Source organism: Leptodactylus fuscus, chromosome 2, assembly GCF_031893055.1.
Source record: "Leptodactylus fuscus isolate aLepFus1 chromosome 2, aLepFus1.hap2, whole genome shotgun sequence".
Classification (NCBI taxonomy): domain Eukaryota; kingdom Metazoa; phylum Chordata; class Amphibia; order Anura; family Leptodactylidae; genus Leptodactylus; species Leptodactylus fuscus.
Window position 1 is genome coordinate 101466393 of NC_134266.1, and position 14585 is coordinate 101480977.

At 39.7% G+C, this 14585-nt stretch overlaps 1 protein-coding gene across 6 annotated transcripts in view; it reads right to left on the reverse strand.

Annotated features, from left to right (window-relative positions):
* Positions 1 to 14585, reverse strand: part of DCAF6 (DDB1 and CUL4 associated factor 6) — a 196827-nt gene that overhangs the window by 134386 nt on the left and 47856 nt on the right. For all 6 annotated transcript variants that reach the window (XR_012715055.1, XM_075264279.1, XM_075264278.1 and 3 more), the window contains exon 5: positions 10353 to 10538. Coding sequence is in view for 5 of the 6 variants with exons in the window: in XM_075264279.1 (XP_075120380.1) it covers positions 10353 to 10538 (186 nt within the window). In the remaining variant the exon portion in view is untranslated. The remainder of the gene's footprint in view (positions 1 to 10352; positions 10539 to 14585) is intronic.

Here is a 14585-nt window from a genome sequence, read left to right on the forward strand (position 1 = left end):
TTCCAAAATAGGTCACTTTTAGGGGGTTTCCACTGTATTGGTACTCTAGGGGACATGGCACTCAAATGCGACATGGCACCTGAAAAATATTCCAGCAAAATCTGCCCTTGAAAAGCCAAATAGCGCTCTTTCCATTCTGAGCCCCACCATGTACCCATACAGCAGATTATGACCACACATGGGGTATTTCCGTGTTCAGGAAAAATTGGGGATAAAGTGACATTTTAGTCATTTTTCATTTACACAATCTCTGTGAATCCGTGAAACAGCCGTAGGGTCAAAATGCTCCCTATACCCCTTGATGAATTCTGTGAGGGGTGTAGTTTCTAAAATGGGGTCACTTTTGGGGAGTTTCCATTGTTTTAGTATGCTAAGGGCTCTGCAAATGAGACATGGCGTATTAAAACTATTCCAGAAAAATCTGATATTCAAAAGCCCAGTGTCACTCCTTCCATTTCGTGCACTACCGTGTGCCCTTAGTTTACACCCATGTGTGGTGTATTTCTGCGCACGGGAGAAATTGCGTGATAAACTTTCAGATGCATTTTCTACTTTAACCCTTTGTGAATGAGATAATTTTAGGTCTAAATGAATGTATTAGTGAAAAAAATGTTAAATGTCTAAATTTCACCTCCATATTATTTTTATTCTTATGAAATGCTTAAAGGGTTAACAAACATCCCAAATGCTGTTTTGAATAATTTGAGGGGTGCAGTTTTGAAAATGGGATGATTTGGGGGTGTTTCTATTATATAGGCCTCTATAATTCCTTTCAGAACTGAAGTGGTCCCTAAAAAATTAGTTTGGGGAATTTTCTTGTAAATCTGGAAAATCGCTGTTACACTTGTAAGCCTTGTGACATCCAAAATAAATTAATGCAATAAAGACCAATCCAAGGGAAAAACCTTCTATAGAAGTTACCAATGGACAAATAGATCCGCGCTTACCAGCTGTATTCTTGTTATATTCATTTATTAATAGCCTTTCACACAACGCGTTTCGAAACAATACAAGTTTCTTCTTCAGGTGAACAAAGGACAATGTTACAAACACTGCTCAAACAGAGTATAAATGGGCTTTTAGGGAACCACCCCCCACACATGACCATTTCCATCATAAGTAGGTGTCACACATATAACACAGCATATATTGCAAAAATAAACAGCAACAAACACAGCAAATATAATATATACTGTAATAGAATAGACAGACCTGTTGTTAAGTTTAACCGCACCCTCGGCGTGTTACTCGCATGGCGTGTATCTATTCAGAGAAGGACCGCACGGAAGTTCCCAATTAGGTCACTTCCGGTTATCATGGAACGCACATGCGTACCAAACTGTCCTAATCGGCCAACCTAATATATATGCCACAATATATATTCATACTAGTGGTCCACATAAAAAAAGTTATATATCAGGTATTAGTGGGATACTCACACAACCGGGCACCAACATAGCTCAAAAGAGAAAAGAGCCGTCCGAGAGCGACAAGCGCTTCACTTCCGGTATCCCTAGTTGAACGATATGGAGTTCATTAAGAAGCGACTATTGACCAGAGATGAGTTGATTGAACAATATACTATGGCTCCATCTATAGAGATCACTGGTTTGGAGACAGACATTGTTCATGATGTTGATATAATTGACCGTAAGCAATTGGATGATATGTTTTTGGAATTGGAGGACGCATTGTCTAAAGAAACCAGACATGCTATAGACTCCAAATTCCTTCAGATTTACCTAAAGGAGGGATTAGTCCCTAGGGGACTTAGATTGAAACATCAATCCCCCTTTCTAAATGATGAATTATTTTGTAGAAAATGGGATTTACAGTTACATGAGTGTGAAATAGAGTTAATGAAAGTCCTGTCCCAAAAAAGACAGGACCTTGCATGTGAATGTAGCTTAGTAGTAGACAACTTAGTACAAAAACTTGATAAATATAACCACCATGTAGATTTTATCCGGCTTTGTAGATTACTACAGACCAGGACCCTCAACTTTGAGAGAAATATATTAGAGACTAAAACTAGTAAACTAAATAGAGATCGAAATGACTACCAAAATAATAATATCAAATATTGGGTAAAAAAGAAAAAAACAGGTGAACATCATATGATCAATAAGAATCCCAATAAGGAAAGTAATTTCACAATAAAACAAAATAGAACCAATACACCCATTAGAAATAAAAGGAAATTGTCTTCCTCCGATTTAAAGAAAAAAGACCCCATATCCTTGAGGAAACAAATTTTTAAAAAGAGAAATTATGAAGAAAATTTCAATAAGAGAAATCAGAGTCTACATAATTATGATAAGGGCACACAAGATTTTAGGAACCAACGGGGTGGTAAGAAAAACTATTGGATGACAAAAAATAAGATGGTCAACTCTAATAATAAAGAGATAAAAGAAGTAACCCGAGTGGATAAGAACAATCCTGATAATAATAAGAGATCCATTTATAAGTGGGATACAGAAGTCTCGGGAGATATACAACCGACTTCTCTCTCCCTCCCTGCCACATCCTTTGGTTTTGCCACTCCCATTGATAAGTCTAAGAGAAGTGGCGAAACTATCACCATTACAGCCCAAGTACATGCTATACAGAATCTTGATGATGAAAAAATAGAGACCTTAACTACCGGTCCAATTGGAAGTATAGAGGATTCCATGGAGTGTGAATTGGAAGATTCACTATATGGGACTCCTCTCTCAATGACCCAAATAGATAAAGCATTATTGAGTCCCACTCAGGAGGCCCCTGGACCTAAAAAGAGTTCTTTTTTAGCGTTACCCCAGTGTCTCACTCCGGGCATAGGGATACATGTCAAAGAAGCACCATTATACCAAAGAATAACAAAAATTTCAGACTACTACAGTCCAATACGACTGAAACGGAAAGATCGGGAATCAACAGGGAGCATTGTTTCGATACTTACCAATTCGATACAGGAGTCAGATATAGAAATAGGAAAAGAGGATCAAGAGGAGGTAGACATAGACGTGGAAAAAATAATGGCATCTCCCCAAAGTCCGAATTACAAAAAGAACAGGGTCTAAATAGTAATGTCTATAACCTCTCTAAACACAATCTTACAGCATCTGAACTGAGTTTACTATCACATGGTCTATCCTTTTGCCCTAATCAAGGAGTGAATGAAGTACAACTATATATAGACCTTAATCAATATATAAGAAAATTAACACTAGCTAGACATTTTGATATTACCTCTAAAGGTTTAAAAACTGATGAGGAACTTGAACAAAATACATCTGTCCGCGACCAGCGGACGGTGGGGACTACAGAAGTGTCCCACACCGATTTGCGTCCTAAATCAAAATTCTACCCTTTACACCATAGAGGTAATGCGCTCGATACATTTTTTTCCTTGGTCTCTAAAGACTTTAGAAATATAAATAAATCAAAGGAAAGATCTAATGGAAATTTAACAAAATTAGAAAACAATGCAATACGTTCCCTTATGGAGAATAAACAAATAGTTATTCGCAATGCGGATAAGGGTGGGGGAGTTGTAATACAGGATCGTGTAGATTATATAGGGGAGGCAGAGAGGATCCTGTCTGATAAAATCTACTACAGACCATTACAAAATGATCCCACAAAAGAACATAGAAGCATGTATAAACAACTTATAGACTCAGGATATCAGTCCGGGGTCCTTTGCACTAGAGGAAGAGACTATCTGCTAACGGGAGACCCTAGCCCAGGGGTCTTTTATCACCTTCCCAAAATTCACAAAAATTTGGAGAATCCACCCGGTCGCCCCATAATAGCGGGGTGTAACGCACTAACTAAAAATCTATCAGAATATGTAGATATTCAGTTGCAAAAAATTGTTGTTGGTCTTCCCTCTTACTTGCAGGACTCTACGAGCCTTATAGGTGACCTTACATCATGCAAATGGGATCCTACCTTCTCATGGGCAGTATTGGATGTAACGTCTTTGTATTCCAATATTCCCCATGCGAAAGGCTTAGAAATGATCAAACTGTCTTTGGATAATAGATCTACGCTACCAGGGATACAGAAAGAATTTATTCTCAAAAGTATCAAATTCATTTTAGAACACAACGTGTTTCAATTCCAAGATCAGCTGTACATACAGACTTGTGGTACAGCTATGGGGACAAAGTTTGCCCCGAGTTATGCAAATCTTTATATGGGAGAATTTGAGCAACTGTTTATTTTTGATAACATAGTGTGGCGGAACCATGTTGTATTTTTTAGGAGGTACATAGATGACCTCCTGTTTATCTGGAAGGGCACACCTGACTCTTTTAATGATTTTGTGTCCTACCTAAATGACAATGATTGGGGCCTGAAATTTTCAGGGAAATTTGATAACAATACAATCGAATATTTAGATTTAGTGTTGATGAATGTAGATAACTGTATCTCCACTAAAACATTCTTTAAGGATGTCGACTGTAATAGTCTTTTAGACTACGGCAGTTGCCATTTCAGTAAATGGAAGAAAAATATCCCTTTCGGACAGTTCAAACGCATACGCAGGAACTGTACTACCAATTTTGACTACCAGGAACAAAGTGAAATCCTGAGACGTAGGTTTAAAGCTAGGAAATATCCTGAAGCCATAATTAATCGAGCTAAGGAAAGAACAGATGTACTCACCCAATTGGAATGCCTTAAACCTCGCATCCGGGACAACACTGATAGATTCAAATTTAATTTCCTTACTACTTATAGTGGAGCCCATATGAACATCCGTGGCATTTTACAGAAATATTGGTATATTCTTCTTAATGATCAATATTTGAAGAACGTTCTTCCAGCTAGACCTAAACTCACGTTTAGACGGGCTAAAAGTATAAAGAACATTATAGCCCCCAGCAAATTAAAAACTACTGCTGCCAAACTTGATACCCGGTTGTTGAAAGATATTGAAAAGGGGAGCTATAGGTGCGGCAACAGTAGGTGCAAATGCTGTCACTGTATAGGCCACGGAGTCCAAACAATTACTAGTAGGTCTACTGGAAGAACTTTTAAATTAGATTTTAGAATGGATTGTTCTAGCTCCTATGTTATTTATTTAGTGGAGTGCCCATGTGGCCTCCAATATGTAGGAAGGACAATCATGAATCTACATATCAGGATGAATAAACATAGGTCTAACATTTTAAATGGATATTTAAAACATAGTGTTTCACGCCATTTTTTATTTAAACACAATAGTAATTTTACTGGTTTTAATGTTATTCCAATAGATCACATTCCGTCAGATACCCCCAATAGATTTACAACATTAAAACGACGTGAAATATATTGGATTTATCAGCTGGATACACTTAGTCCAGTTGGGTTGAATGAGACCCTAGAAGATATCACATCTTGAAAGTGAATTAAAAAAGATGGTGAGTCTTGGACCACCATACATTCTATTTTATATATAGATACAAGCAGGAACTTGTTAATTTTACTATTGGATGCCTTTATTGTAAAATCTAATGGGGAAATTCGGGTTTGATATGTGGGGTCCCCTTTTTTTTTTTTTTTTTTTTTATATATACAAGTACTAATGCATAGTGTGTTTCATACTATGGTTGTTGGCAATATATGTATTTTTATAACTTTTATCTTTATATTTCATGTTGTATAGATTAATGAATACAATAGATACATCGATATGTACACGCTTCACTTGGTTTCCGGCATCTGGATAGCATGTGCGCTCCGGTGGTTGTGTCTGTGGAGCGCATATGCGTTCCACTAGGGATACCGGAAGTGAAGCGCTTGTCGCTCTCGGACGGCTCTTTTCTCTTTTGAGCTATGTTGGTGCCCGGTTGTGTGAGTATCCCACTAATACCTGATATATAACTTTTTTATGTGGACCACTAGTATGAATATATATTGTGGCATATATATTAGGTTGGCCGATTAGGACAGTTTGGTACGCATGTGCGTTCCATGATAACCGGAAGTGACCTAATTGGGAACTTCCGTGCGGTCCTTCTCTGAATAGATACACGCCATGCGAGTAACACGCCGAGGGTGCGGTTAAACTTAACAACAGGTCTGTCTATTCTATTACAGTATATATTATATTTGCTGTGTTTGTTGCTGTTTATTTTTGCAATATATGCTGTGTTATATGTGTGACACCTACTTATGATGGAAATGGTCATGTGTGGGGGGTGGTTCCCTAAAAGCCCATTTATACTCTGTTTGAGCAGTGTTTGTAACATTGTCCTTTGTTCACCTGAAGAAGAAACTTGTATTGTTTCGAAACGCGTTGTGTGAAAGGCTATTAATAAATGAATATAACAAGAATACAGCTGGTAAGCGCGGATCTATTTGTCCATTGGTAACTTCTATAGAAGGTTTTTCCCTTGGATTGGTCTTTATTGCATTGTTCTATACGTGGATACACGGTTATAAGATCTGCTTGCTATCATTTTGCTGAAAGATTTGCTGAAAGATTTGCTTGTATGCTGTGATCATTATCACAGCAAATCAAGGTGATTACTATTGATGCACTTTTTTGTGAGAATCATCACAAGGATAATGCGCAAGGTGCCGCGCGGTGTTCTTTTTTGTTTTTCCAAAATAAATTAAAAGACAATCAAAAGATGATGCCAATATAAAGCAGAGATAGGGTAGATAATATTTATTCATGTATTTGGGTGGTATGACTATCTGCCTAAAAAGCAGAGAATTTCAAATTTTGAAAATTGCAATTTTTTCCAAATTTCCATCAAATTTCCTATTATTTTTATAAATACAAATATATTGATTAGTGCTTACCACTAACATGAAGTACAATGTGTTACAAGAAAATAATCTTAAAATCACTTGTGTAAATTAAAGTGTGTCAAAGTTATTGCCATTTAAAGTGACATGTCAGATTTGAAAAAAGAGGCCTGGTCCTTAACGCACTTTTGGGCTGTGTCTCTAAGGGGTTAATTAGCCAAAGATATTTGAGCACACAAATCTACAATGGTTCCCAAACGTTTGCAAGGTACTCCTTTCTCTTTTTTACTCTAAAATTATATTCAAACATAATAACTCGCTTATACTGCTTAAAATTATAGATAAGTTTGTGTGTCACTGTATTTTATGCATTATTGAAAACTAATAAACTTTGAATTGCAAAAAAAAAAAAAAATACAGACAAATTTAACTTTATGCATTTTAGGTAATTTCATCATCAATTAGCTTAAAGAGGACCTTTCACCATATCTGGGCACATGCAGTGTTATATACTGCCGGAAAGCTGAGTTCAGCGCACTGTCGGCTTTCCCGATCTGTGCCCGATGTGAAGAGCTTATGGTCCGGTACCGTAGCTCTTCTATGGTCAGAAGGGCGTTTCTGACAGTTAGCCAGAGACGTCCTTCTGCCTCGCGGCGCCTATCACGCTGTGCTGTGGAGCCGGGAGGAATGCCCCCTCCCTCTGCTCACAGCGCTCGTCTATAGACGAGTATTATCAGGAGCGGGAGGGGGGCGTTCCTCCCCGCTCCACAGCACAGCGTGATAGGCGCCGCGAGGCAGAAGGACGTCTCTGGCTAATGGTCAGAAACGCCCTTCTGACCATAGAAGAGCTACGGTACCGGACTGTAAGCTCTTCACACCGGGCACAGATCGGGAAAGCCGACAGTGCACTGAATTCAGCGCACTGTCAGCTTTCCGGCAGTATATAACACTGCATGTGCCCAGATATGGTGAAAGGTCCTCTTTAAGTTTTCACAAGTTTTCACAATAACAGTCAGTTTGACCAGGGGTGACCAACTTTTGCATGCCACTGTATATCCTGTGTGGGGAAGTTAGTTCGGTAGAAGCAGTGGTGCAGACCCCAACAGTCAAGACAGGGACACAAAATGCAGCAAACTGGTTTATTTAGAAAAAAAAAAACAGGAAAATAAATAAACCTGGACTTCAGGCACAAAATAAACAAAACAAAATACAGCCTTAAAGGGGCTCTATCAGCAAAATCATGCTGATAGAGCCCCACATATGCGTGAATAGCTTTTAAAAAGGCTATTCAGGCACTTTAAATGTTATATTAAACTACACCCCCCCCCTTACGCATCATGCACGCTGGGCGGGCATTCAGGGTGTGTCTTCTTCATCATCCACGCCTCTTCTTCCTCCTATGTCTTTGGGTCCCGTCCTCCTCCGGCGCTCGCGAACTGACACTGATATAAAAAAGAATGGCCTGGGCGCATGCGCAGTAGCATGCGGCTTCTATTACGGCTACTGTGCAGGCGCCCAGGCCATTTTTTTTTTATCAGTGAATAAAAAATGCCTGAATGCCCGCCCACAGTGCACGATGCGTAAGTAGATCACATTCTTTTTTAGTACAGCGCGATTGGCTGTGCTGTGAATAAGGACGTCTCTGGCTAACTGTCAGAAACGCCCTTCTGACCATAGAAGAGCTATGGTACCGGGACCGTAAGCTCTTCACACCGGGCCCAGATCGGGAAAGCCGACAGTGCGCTGAACTCAGCTTTCCGGCAGTATATAGAACTGCCTATGGGCAAAATGGTGAAAGGTCCTCTTTAAGGAGTTTTCTTGCCCCAGACCCTGGACTGAAGAAGTGAGACACCACAGACACTGACAAAAACAGACCCTGTAGCAAGGGATTTGCGTACAGGGGAGAGTAGAGAAGGAAGAGGTACACAGGTACACAGAGTGAGAGCAGATAGCTAAATCATAAGAAATGGGAAATCATGGGAATGTGTCCAAATATTCACTGCATGTAATTAAAAGTGATAAAAGGAGCAGTAGAAAATAAAATAACGCCAAGCAAAGGGTCCTCAAGAGAACACTGATTATTTAGCACCACTGTGGATGCATTTTTGGAAGCTGATAACCCCTTTAATAAATTAGAGTATCTTTACTGCTGTCTGACCATGGCTGTCAGCCATTTATGAGGAAGTTGAAAGAAAAGGAAGAAAGCTTCAGCAGCAGGGATTCGTGACCATTATATTAAAAAAAAATAGTGTGGCCATTATATTGAAATACTGTATGTGTAAAATATGGAGAAAGCACAGTATGTTGCACTATTGTGTTTAGATTTATTGACTTGTAAATAGGGACTTTAACTAGGGGGCCCCCCCAGGCATAACTTTGCTTAGGGCACCCAAATTAGCAAATATACCCATAAATAGACATCTACTTAGACCTAGACAATAGTATTCATTGAAACTCTTCGAAATTGTAGCAGAGTGAAAAAAATGTGCAAATCTAAAACAATGTACATTAGCAAGTTTTTAGAATCTTATATTATTGCTGTGCAATAACTATATTTAATAGAAAAACAGAAAAAATCTTTTCAGCCCCAATTGCTTTGCACCAGGGAAAACAGGGATTGAGATGTTCAACTGGTTCATCCATAACAGACCACAGATTGCCTTCCAGTCATTTCATATCAAATGGGGAATACCACAGCCAAAGGCAGAGAGTGTTGAAATTGTACCCGTGGGAAGCATTGAGGGTAAGTATTACTGTTATTTACTTGCATCAGGCTGGGCAAAACAGTGGCTCAGTTGTAAACACTGTTACAATGTAGAACTTGGGTCTTGGTTTCAAATATGATGAAGGACAACATCTGCATGGAGTTTATATGTTCTCCCACATGCCAAAAATGTACTGATAGGAAGACAATTTTATTCCTGTACAAACAACTGACCCATGTTGGTGTTGGGGATGAGTGCATTTATGGCAGCCACTAAGCACTAACTGCTCCCTGCACTTTGAGTCCTCATGACAAAAGCGCATTCCAAGTGTTTAGACAATGACGGTAATTAAAACCAAATAAGTGTTTAATTTTTTAGCCTTTGGACAATTGGCAGAAAAGCCACAATTTGGAGAAAAACAGTTTTGTTGCAAATTGTGCTGCTTTTTTTGAGCCAAAGCAAGGAAAGGATTTTAAGGATAGGGCCCACGTAGCCAGCTGCAGCCAAAAACACTGTAGAAAGGACTGAAACGCATCGCATTTTTCCGGCAGTGATTTTCACAAAAAGTCCACTGAGTTTTCCTCTCTGGACTTTCTGCTCTTATTAAACCTATACAGAAAGCGACATAATTTCTGTAGGTATAGACATGCTGTGATTTTTTTTTTCTGCAAATGTTTGGATGGGATTAGTCAGAATCCCATCCACTTTTTAGGTAATGCCATGGCATATCTGTTGCTGCCAAAACGCTGCATTTTTGCAAGGAAAGGCCCTGGCCTAAAAAGGAAGGGAAATATAAAACAAAAATGTATGCTTCTCCTTCTGCTACATCCTCTAATGGCTGTGGCTCAGAAACAAGTCTTTTTAACTAGGTCAAGAAAGTGTTGAGAAATGACAAATTGTATTATTACATACCTCGTATGCAGTTCCATAATGGCAAGTAAACTGACACTGTTTATTTGTCTCTGCATCTTTATCAATATTTGTATAATAAATAACTCCATCTCCTGAGCATGATATAATTTGCTTATCGTTTGTAAGTGGTAGGAACTTTGCACTAAAAATGTTAGCTCGGTGACCTGATCGAATTCGCGTCAAAACCTGCAATTAACACAGAAGAAAACAAACACATAGAAATTACTGCATGTAATAAGCCTATTGTATAGTACATTATACTTTGTATGCTATTCTCTTATCTAGCCGAAGCAGGTTTCTGAAGTTTTTTTTTTTTTTATATTGATCAAAGATCAGTGGGGAGTTCAACATCCAGGACCGCTGATCAGTCTCTGTTTAAAAGGGGCTGCAGTGCCTTCACTGTTTACATCGCTTGGGACGAGGCTGTAATTGCATTGCATGACTCCTGAGTAATAAACAACATACATTGAAAACAATGAAGATGCTGCAGTACCTTCACACAGCAGATCAGCTTGGGTTCTAGGTGTTGACCATCATTAATCTTTTATTTATGACCAATCCTGAGGATAGGACATCAACAAAAAGAAAGAACAGGACATTCCCTTTAAAAAGGACTTTTCATGTCCTCATGAATGTGCGGTTTTATATACCTTTTAAATGCTGAATGTGAGCTGAATTCTGTGCACTGTTGGCTTTCTCAGTATGTATCCCGGTGGTGAATATATCGGTGTCCATAATTTGGGCACCGATATCTTTCCGCTGTCAGAAGGACATTTCTCATAGCTCAGCGTCATCTGACAGTATAAATTTATGTTAGAGTACAGTCAGGGGGAGCATTCCGCATAGCTCAGCAATCACACTGAGCTATAAGAAACGCCCTTCTGACAGTGGCGAGATATCAGTGCCAAAATTATCGGCACCAATATCTCCATCACCGCGGCACATACCAGGAAAGCCGACAGTGCACTGTCAGCTTTCTAGTGGTATATAAAACCAGACATTCAAGAGTACATAAAAAGGTCCTCTTTAAGAGCATCAACTAAACTGAAAAGACAAAAGGAGAGTTCACAATACCGTTCATTAATGTCAGTTGCTCTCATCAAAGATTAAAAGACAGATGCAAATGGACCCCTCTGTTAGGTGTCCATCTGAATTCACCTTCATTAAAAAACTTGATGGAAGCTTTCTTCCATCATTTATTTCACTTTTCTGACAGAAAAAAAATGTCTGCATTGCAACGGACTATAATGACTGTAAAATAGTTAAAAGTATGGGGAATATGCTGTTCTGGGCTGATTGTCCTCAAATCACATTCCCAAGAAGAAATAATCCCAAGGTAAATCAGTTCAGAAGGGAACACAAGGTCAATAAAGGAGCACACAATATATCAAAAGGAGTCATGTAATGAGAAAATCTGTACTCCAATGCAAACGTAAAAGAGTGATTAATTCTTTCAGTAGAATGACAAATGTATCCGCAGAAGATAATTCTGCCAATATATACACGTACATAATATTTTTTTCTTAATTCAAACAAAATATAAATGCATAAATAAATGAACTGAAAACAAATAAAATATCTTTGCAGTAAGGGAGCGTTCACACTACCGTCGGTGTCCGACATGTAGTGTCCGCTCAAAATCTGTCACGGACATTAGGAGCGGACACTAGATGTGTCCGTGACACCTGTAATTCATCTCAATGGGCATCGGGTGCGTTCTATTGCACTCCGTGCCCGTCCTTCCCTGTCCGCAGGTGAAGATGTCCGACTTCTCAAGCGGACAGAGGAACCCTGCATGCAGGGTTTTTCTGTCCGCTTGAGAAGTCGGACATCTTCACTTGCGGACAGGGAAGGACGGGGTTCCTCTGTCCGCTTGAGAAGTCGGACATCTTCACTTGCGGACAGGGAAGGACGGGCACGGAGTGCAAAACAACGCACCCGATGCCCATTGAGATGAATGACAGGTGTCACGGACACAGCTAGTGTCCGCTCCTAATGTCCGTGACAGATTTTGAGCGGACACTAGATGTCGGACACCGACGGTAGTGTGAACGCCCCCTAAGAGTAGAATCACACTGCTGTTATTTAACCCTTTCCTGACATCTACGATGACTATGATGGGGTATACTAAGATGTGTACGTTTTACTAAAATGACAGGTTTTAAATGCATTAGCTCCTATAAAATTAACTTGAAGATACAGATTGACCTTTAATATCCTTCTGAGCAGAGGGAGTGGAGGCTGGCAATTTTCTGCTGCCTTTCTCTCCATTGATGTGGCAGCATTTGTTTTGGAGTCCCGACACTTTTTAACAGCAGAGGAAAACATCCCTGAAGTCCATTTGTGCTGCCAGGCATGTACATTAGCGCATTGTCATCTTATGTCTGGTGCTCATGACTGGGTTCAACTCAGAGAGAGGTGCTGGTGCACACAGAACTGGTGAAAGAACTATGGTGCGCATACGAGTGTTTATTGTCACTTCACATGCTCACCATGAATGTTTAACCCAGTGGTTAAATCAGTGGGGGACAGTCAAGTCATCATTACACGCCTGATAGAACCCTTGGCATTCTGCTTGTGGAATTTTCCCCTATTTTACAGGTGACTGGGTGCTTTCCAAAAATGTATATGCCAAGTGAAAATTGATTTATTTTTATTTTTTTTTAGAAATATGCCATGTCAGTGCCCAACATATTGCAGCCACTTTGTGCCATCAGAGATGCAATCCTAAAACTATTAATTGGGATATCTTGGGTAAAAAAAAAAAAAAGTTATATGCGTGGGTTTAAACTGCTGCTTGGGTACACAGCAGGGCTCAGAAGTAGAGATGAGCGAACACTGTTCGGAACAGCCGCTCCAAACAGCACACTCACAGCACGCTCCCATAGAAATGAATGAAAGCGGCCGGCACGTGGGGGGTTAAGCGGCCGGCCGCCGGCAAAGTCTGCGTGCTTCCATTCATTTCTATGGGAGCATGCTGTTCGGATCAGCTGATCCGAACAGTGTTCGCTCATCTCTACTCAGAAGGGAAGGAGCACTGCACTCTTTAGCTTTTGGAATATAGATTTGAGGGAATATCTGGACACTATGTTGTGTATGCATAGCACTGGAGATGCCAGTAAGTAGGAATTCCACAAGAAGTGACTCCATTTTGTAGGGGAAATTTTAAGGTCTCTGCAAATGTGACATGGAGTCCGAAAACCAACATTCCAAATCTGCACTCCAAAAGCACATAGCTCTCCGTCACATCTGTGCCCTGCTGTGATCCCAAACGGCAGTTTATGCCGATATGTATGGCACTGCTGTACCAGGGATAATATACTTAACAACGTCATATGTGGGCATAAACTACTCTTTGGGCAGAGCCAGGCACAAAAGAGAAGGAGCGCTATTTTTGTTTTTGGACATCATGCAGGGCATTTTGCAGAGCCCCTGAAATGCTAGTAAAGTGGAATCTGCTGAAATGTTACTGCATTTTGGAAACTACACCCCTGAAGGGATTTATCAAGTGGCATAGCGAGCATTTTTAACCCTTGAGTGTTACATTAATTTAATTTCCATAAATGAATGCGCAGCTGTTAATGAAAAGTGAAAATTGCAATTTTTCCAGATACGACATTTCAGTGCCCGATATGTTGTACCCAGCTTGTGTCAGCAGAGACGCACACTCTAAAAACTGTTAAGTGAGTATCCCAGGCATAACAGCTTTTAGAGCATTCATCTCTGATACAAGTCAGGCACATCAAATTACACGCTGATATATTGTATCCCTATTGTCATTTTCTCCTTTCACCATCAGCTGCGTATTCATTTATGGAAAATAAATTAATGCAATACTTGGGCGATAAATTCCTTTAGGTGTGTATTTACCAAAATGGGGTCATATGTCAAGGGATTCCACCTGACTGGCATTTCAGTGCTTGGCAAAAGTGTCATGGTGTCCAAATAGAAACTGTCTATAGCTGTGCTCCAAAAATCAAAATAGCACTCCTTCCTTTCTGAACCAAGCTTTGTTCCCAAACAGCAGTTTATACCCATATATGGCATTACGTACGTTATCCTAGATACATCAGTGTCATACATGTGGGCATAAATTGCAGTTTAGGTACACAGCAGTGCTATGCGGCTTTTGGAATGCAGATTTAGATGTTTGTTACCGTGACGCCATGTCACATTTACAGAGCCTCTAAGGCACTAAAAAAGTGGATTCCCTTAGGGAGTGACCCTATTATT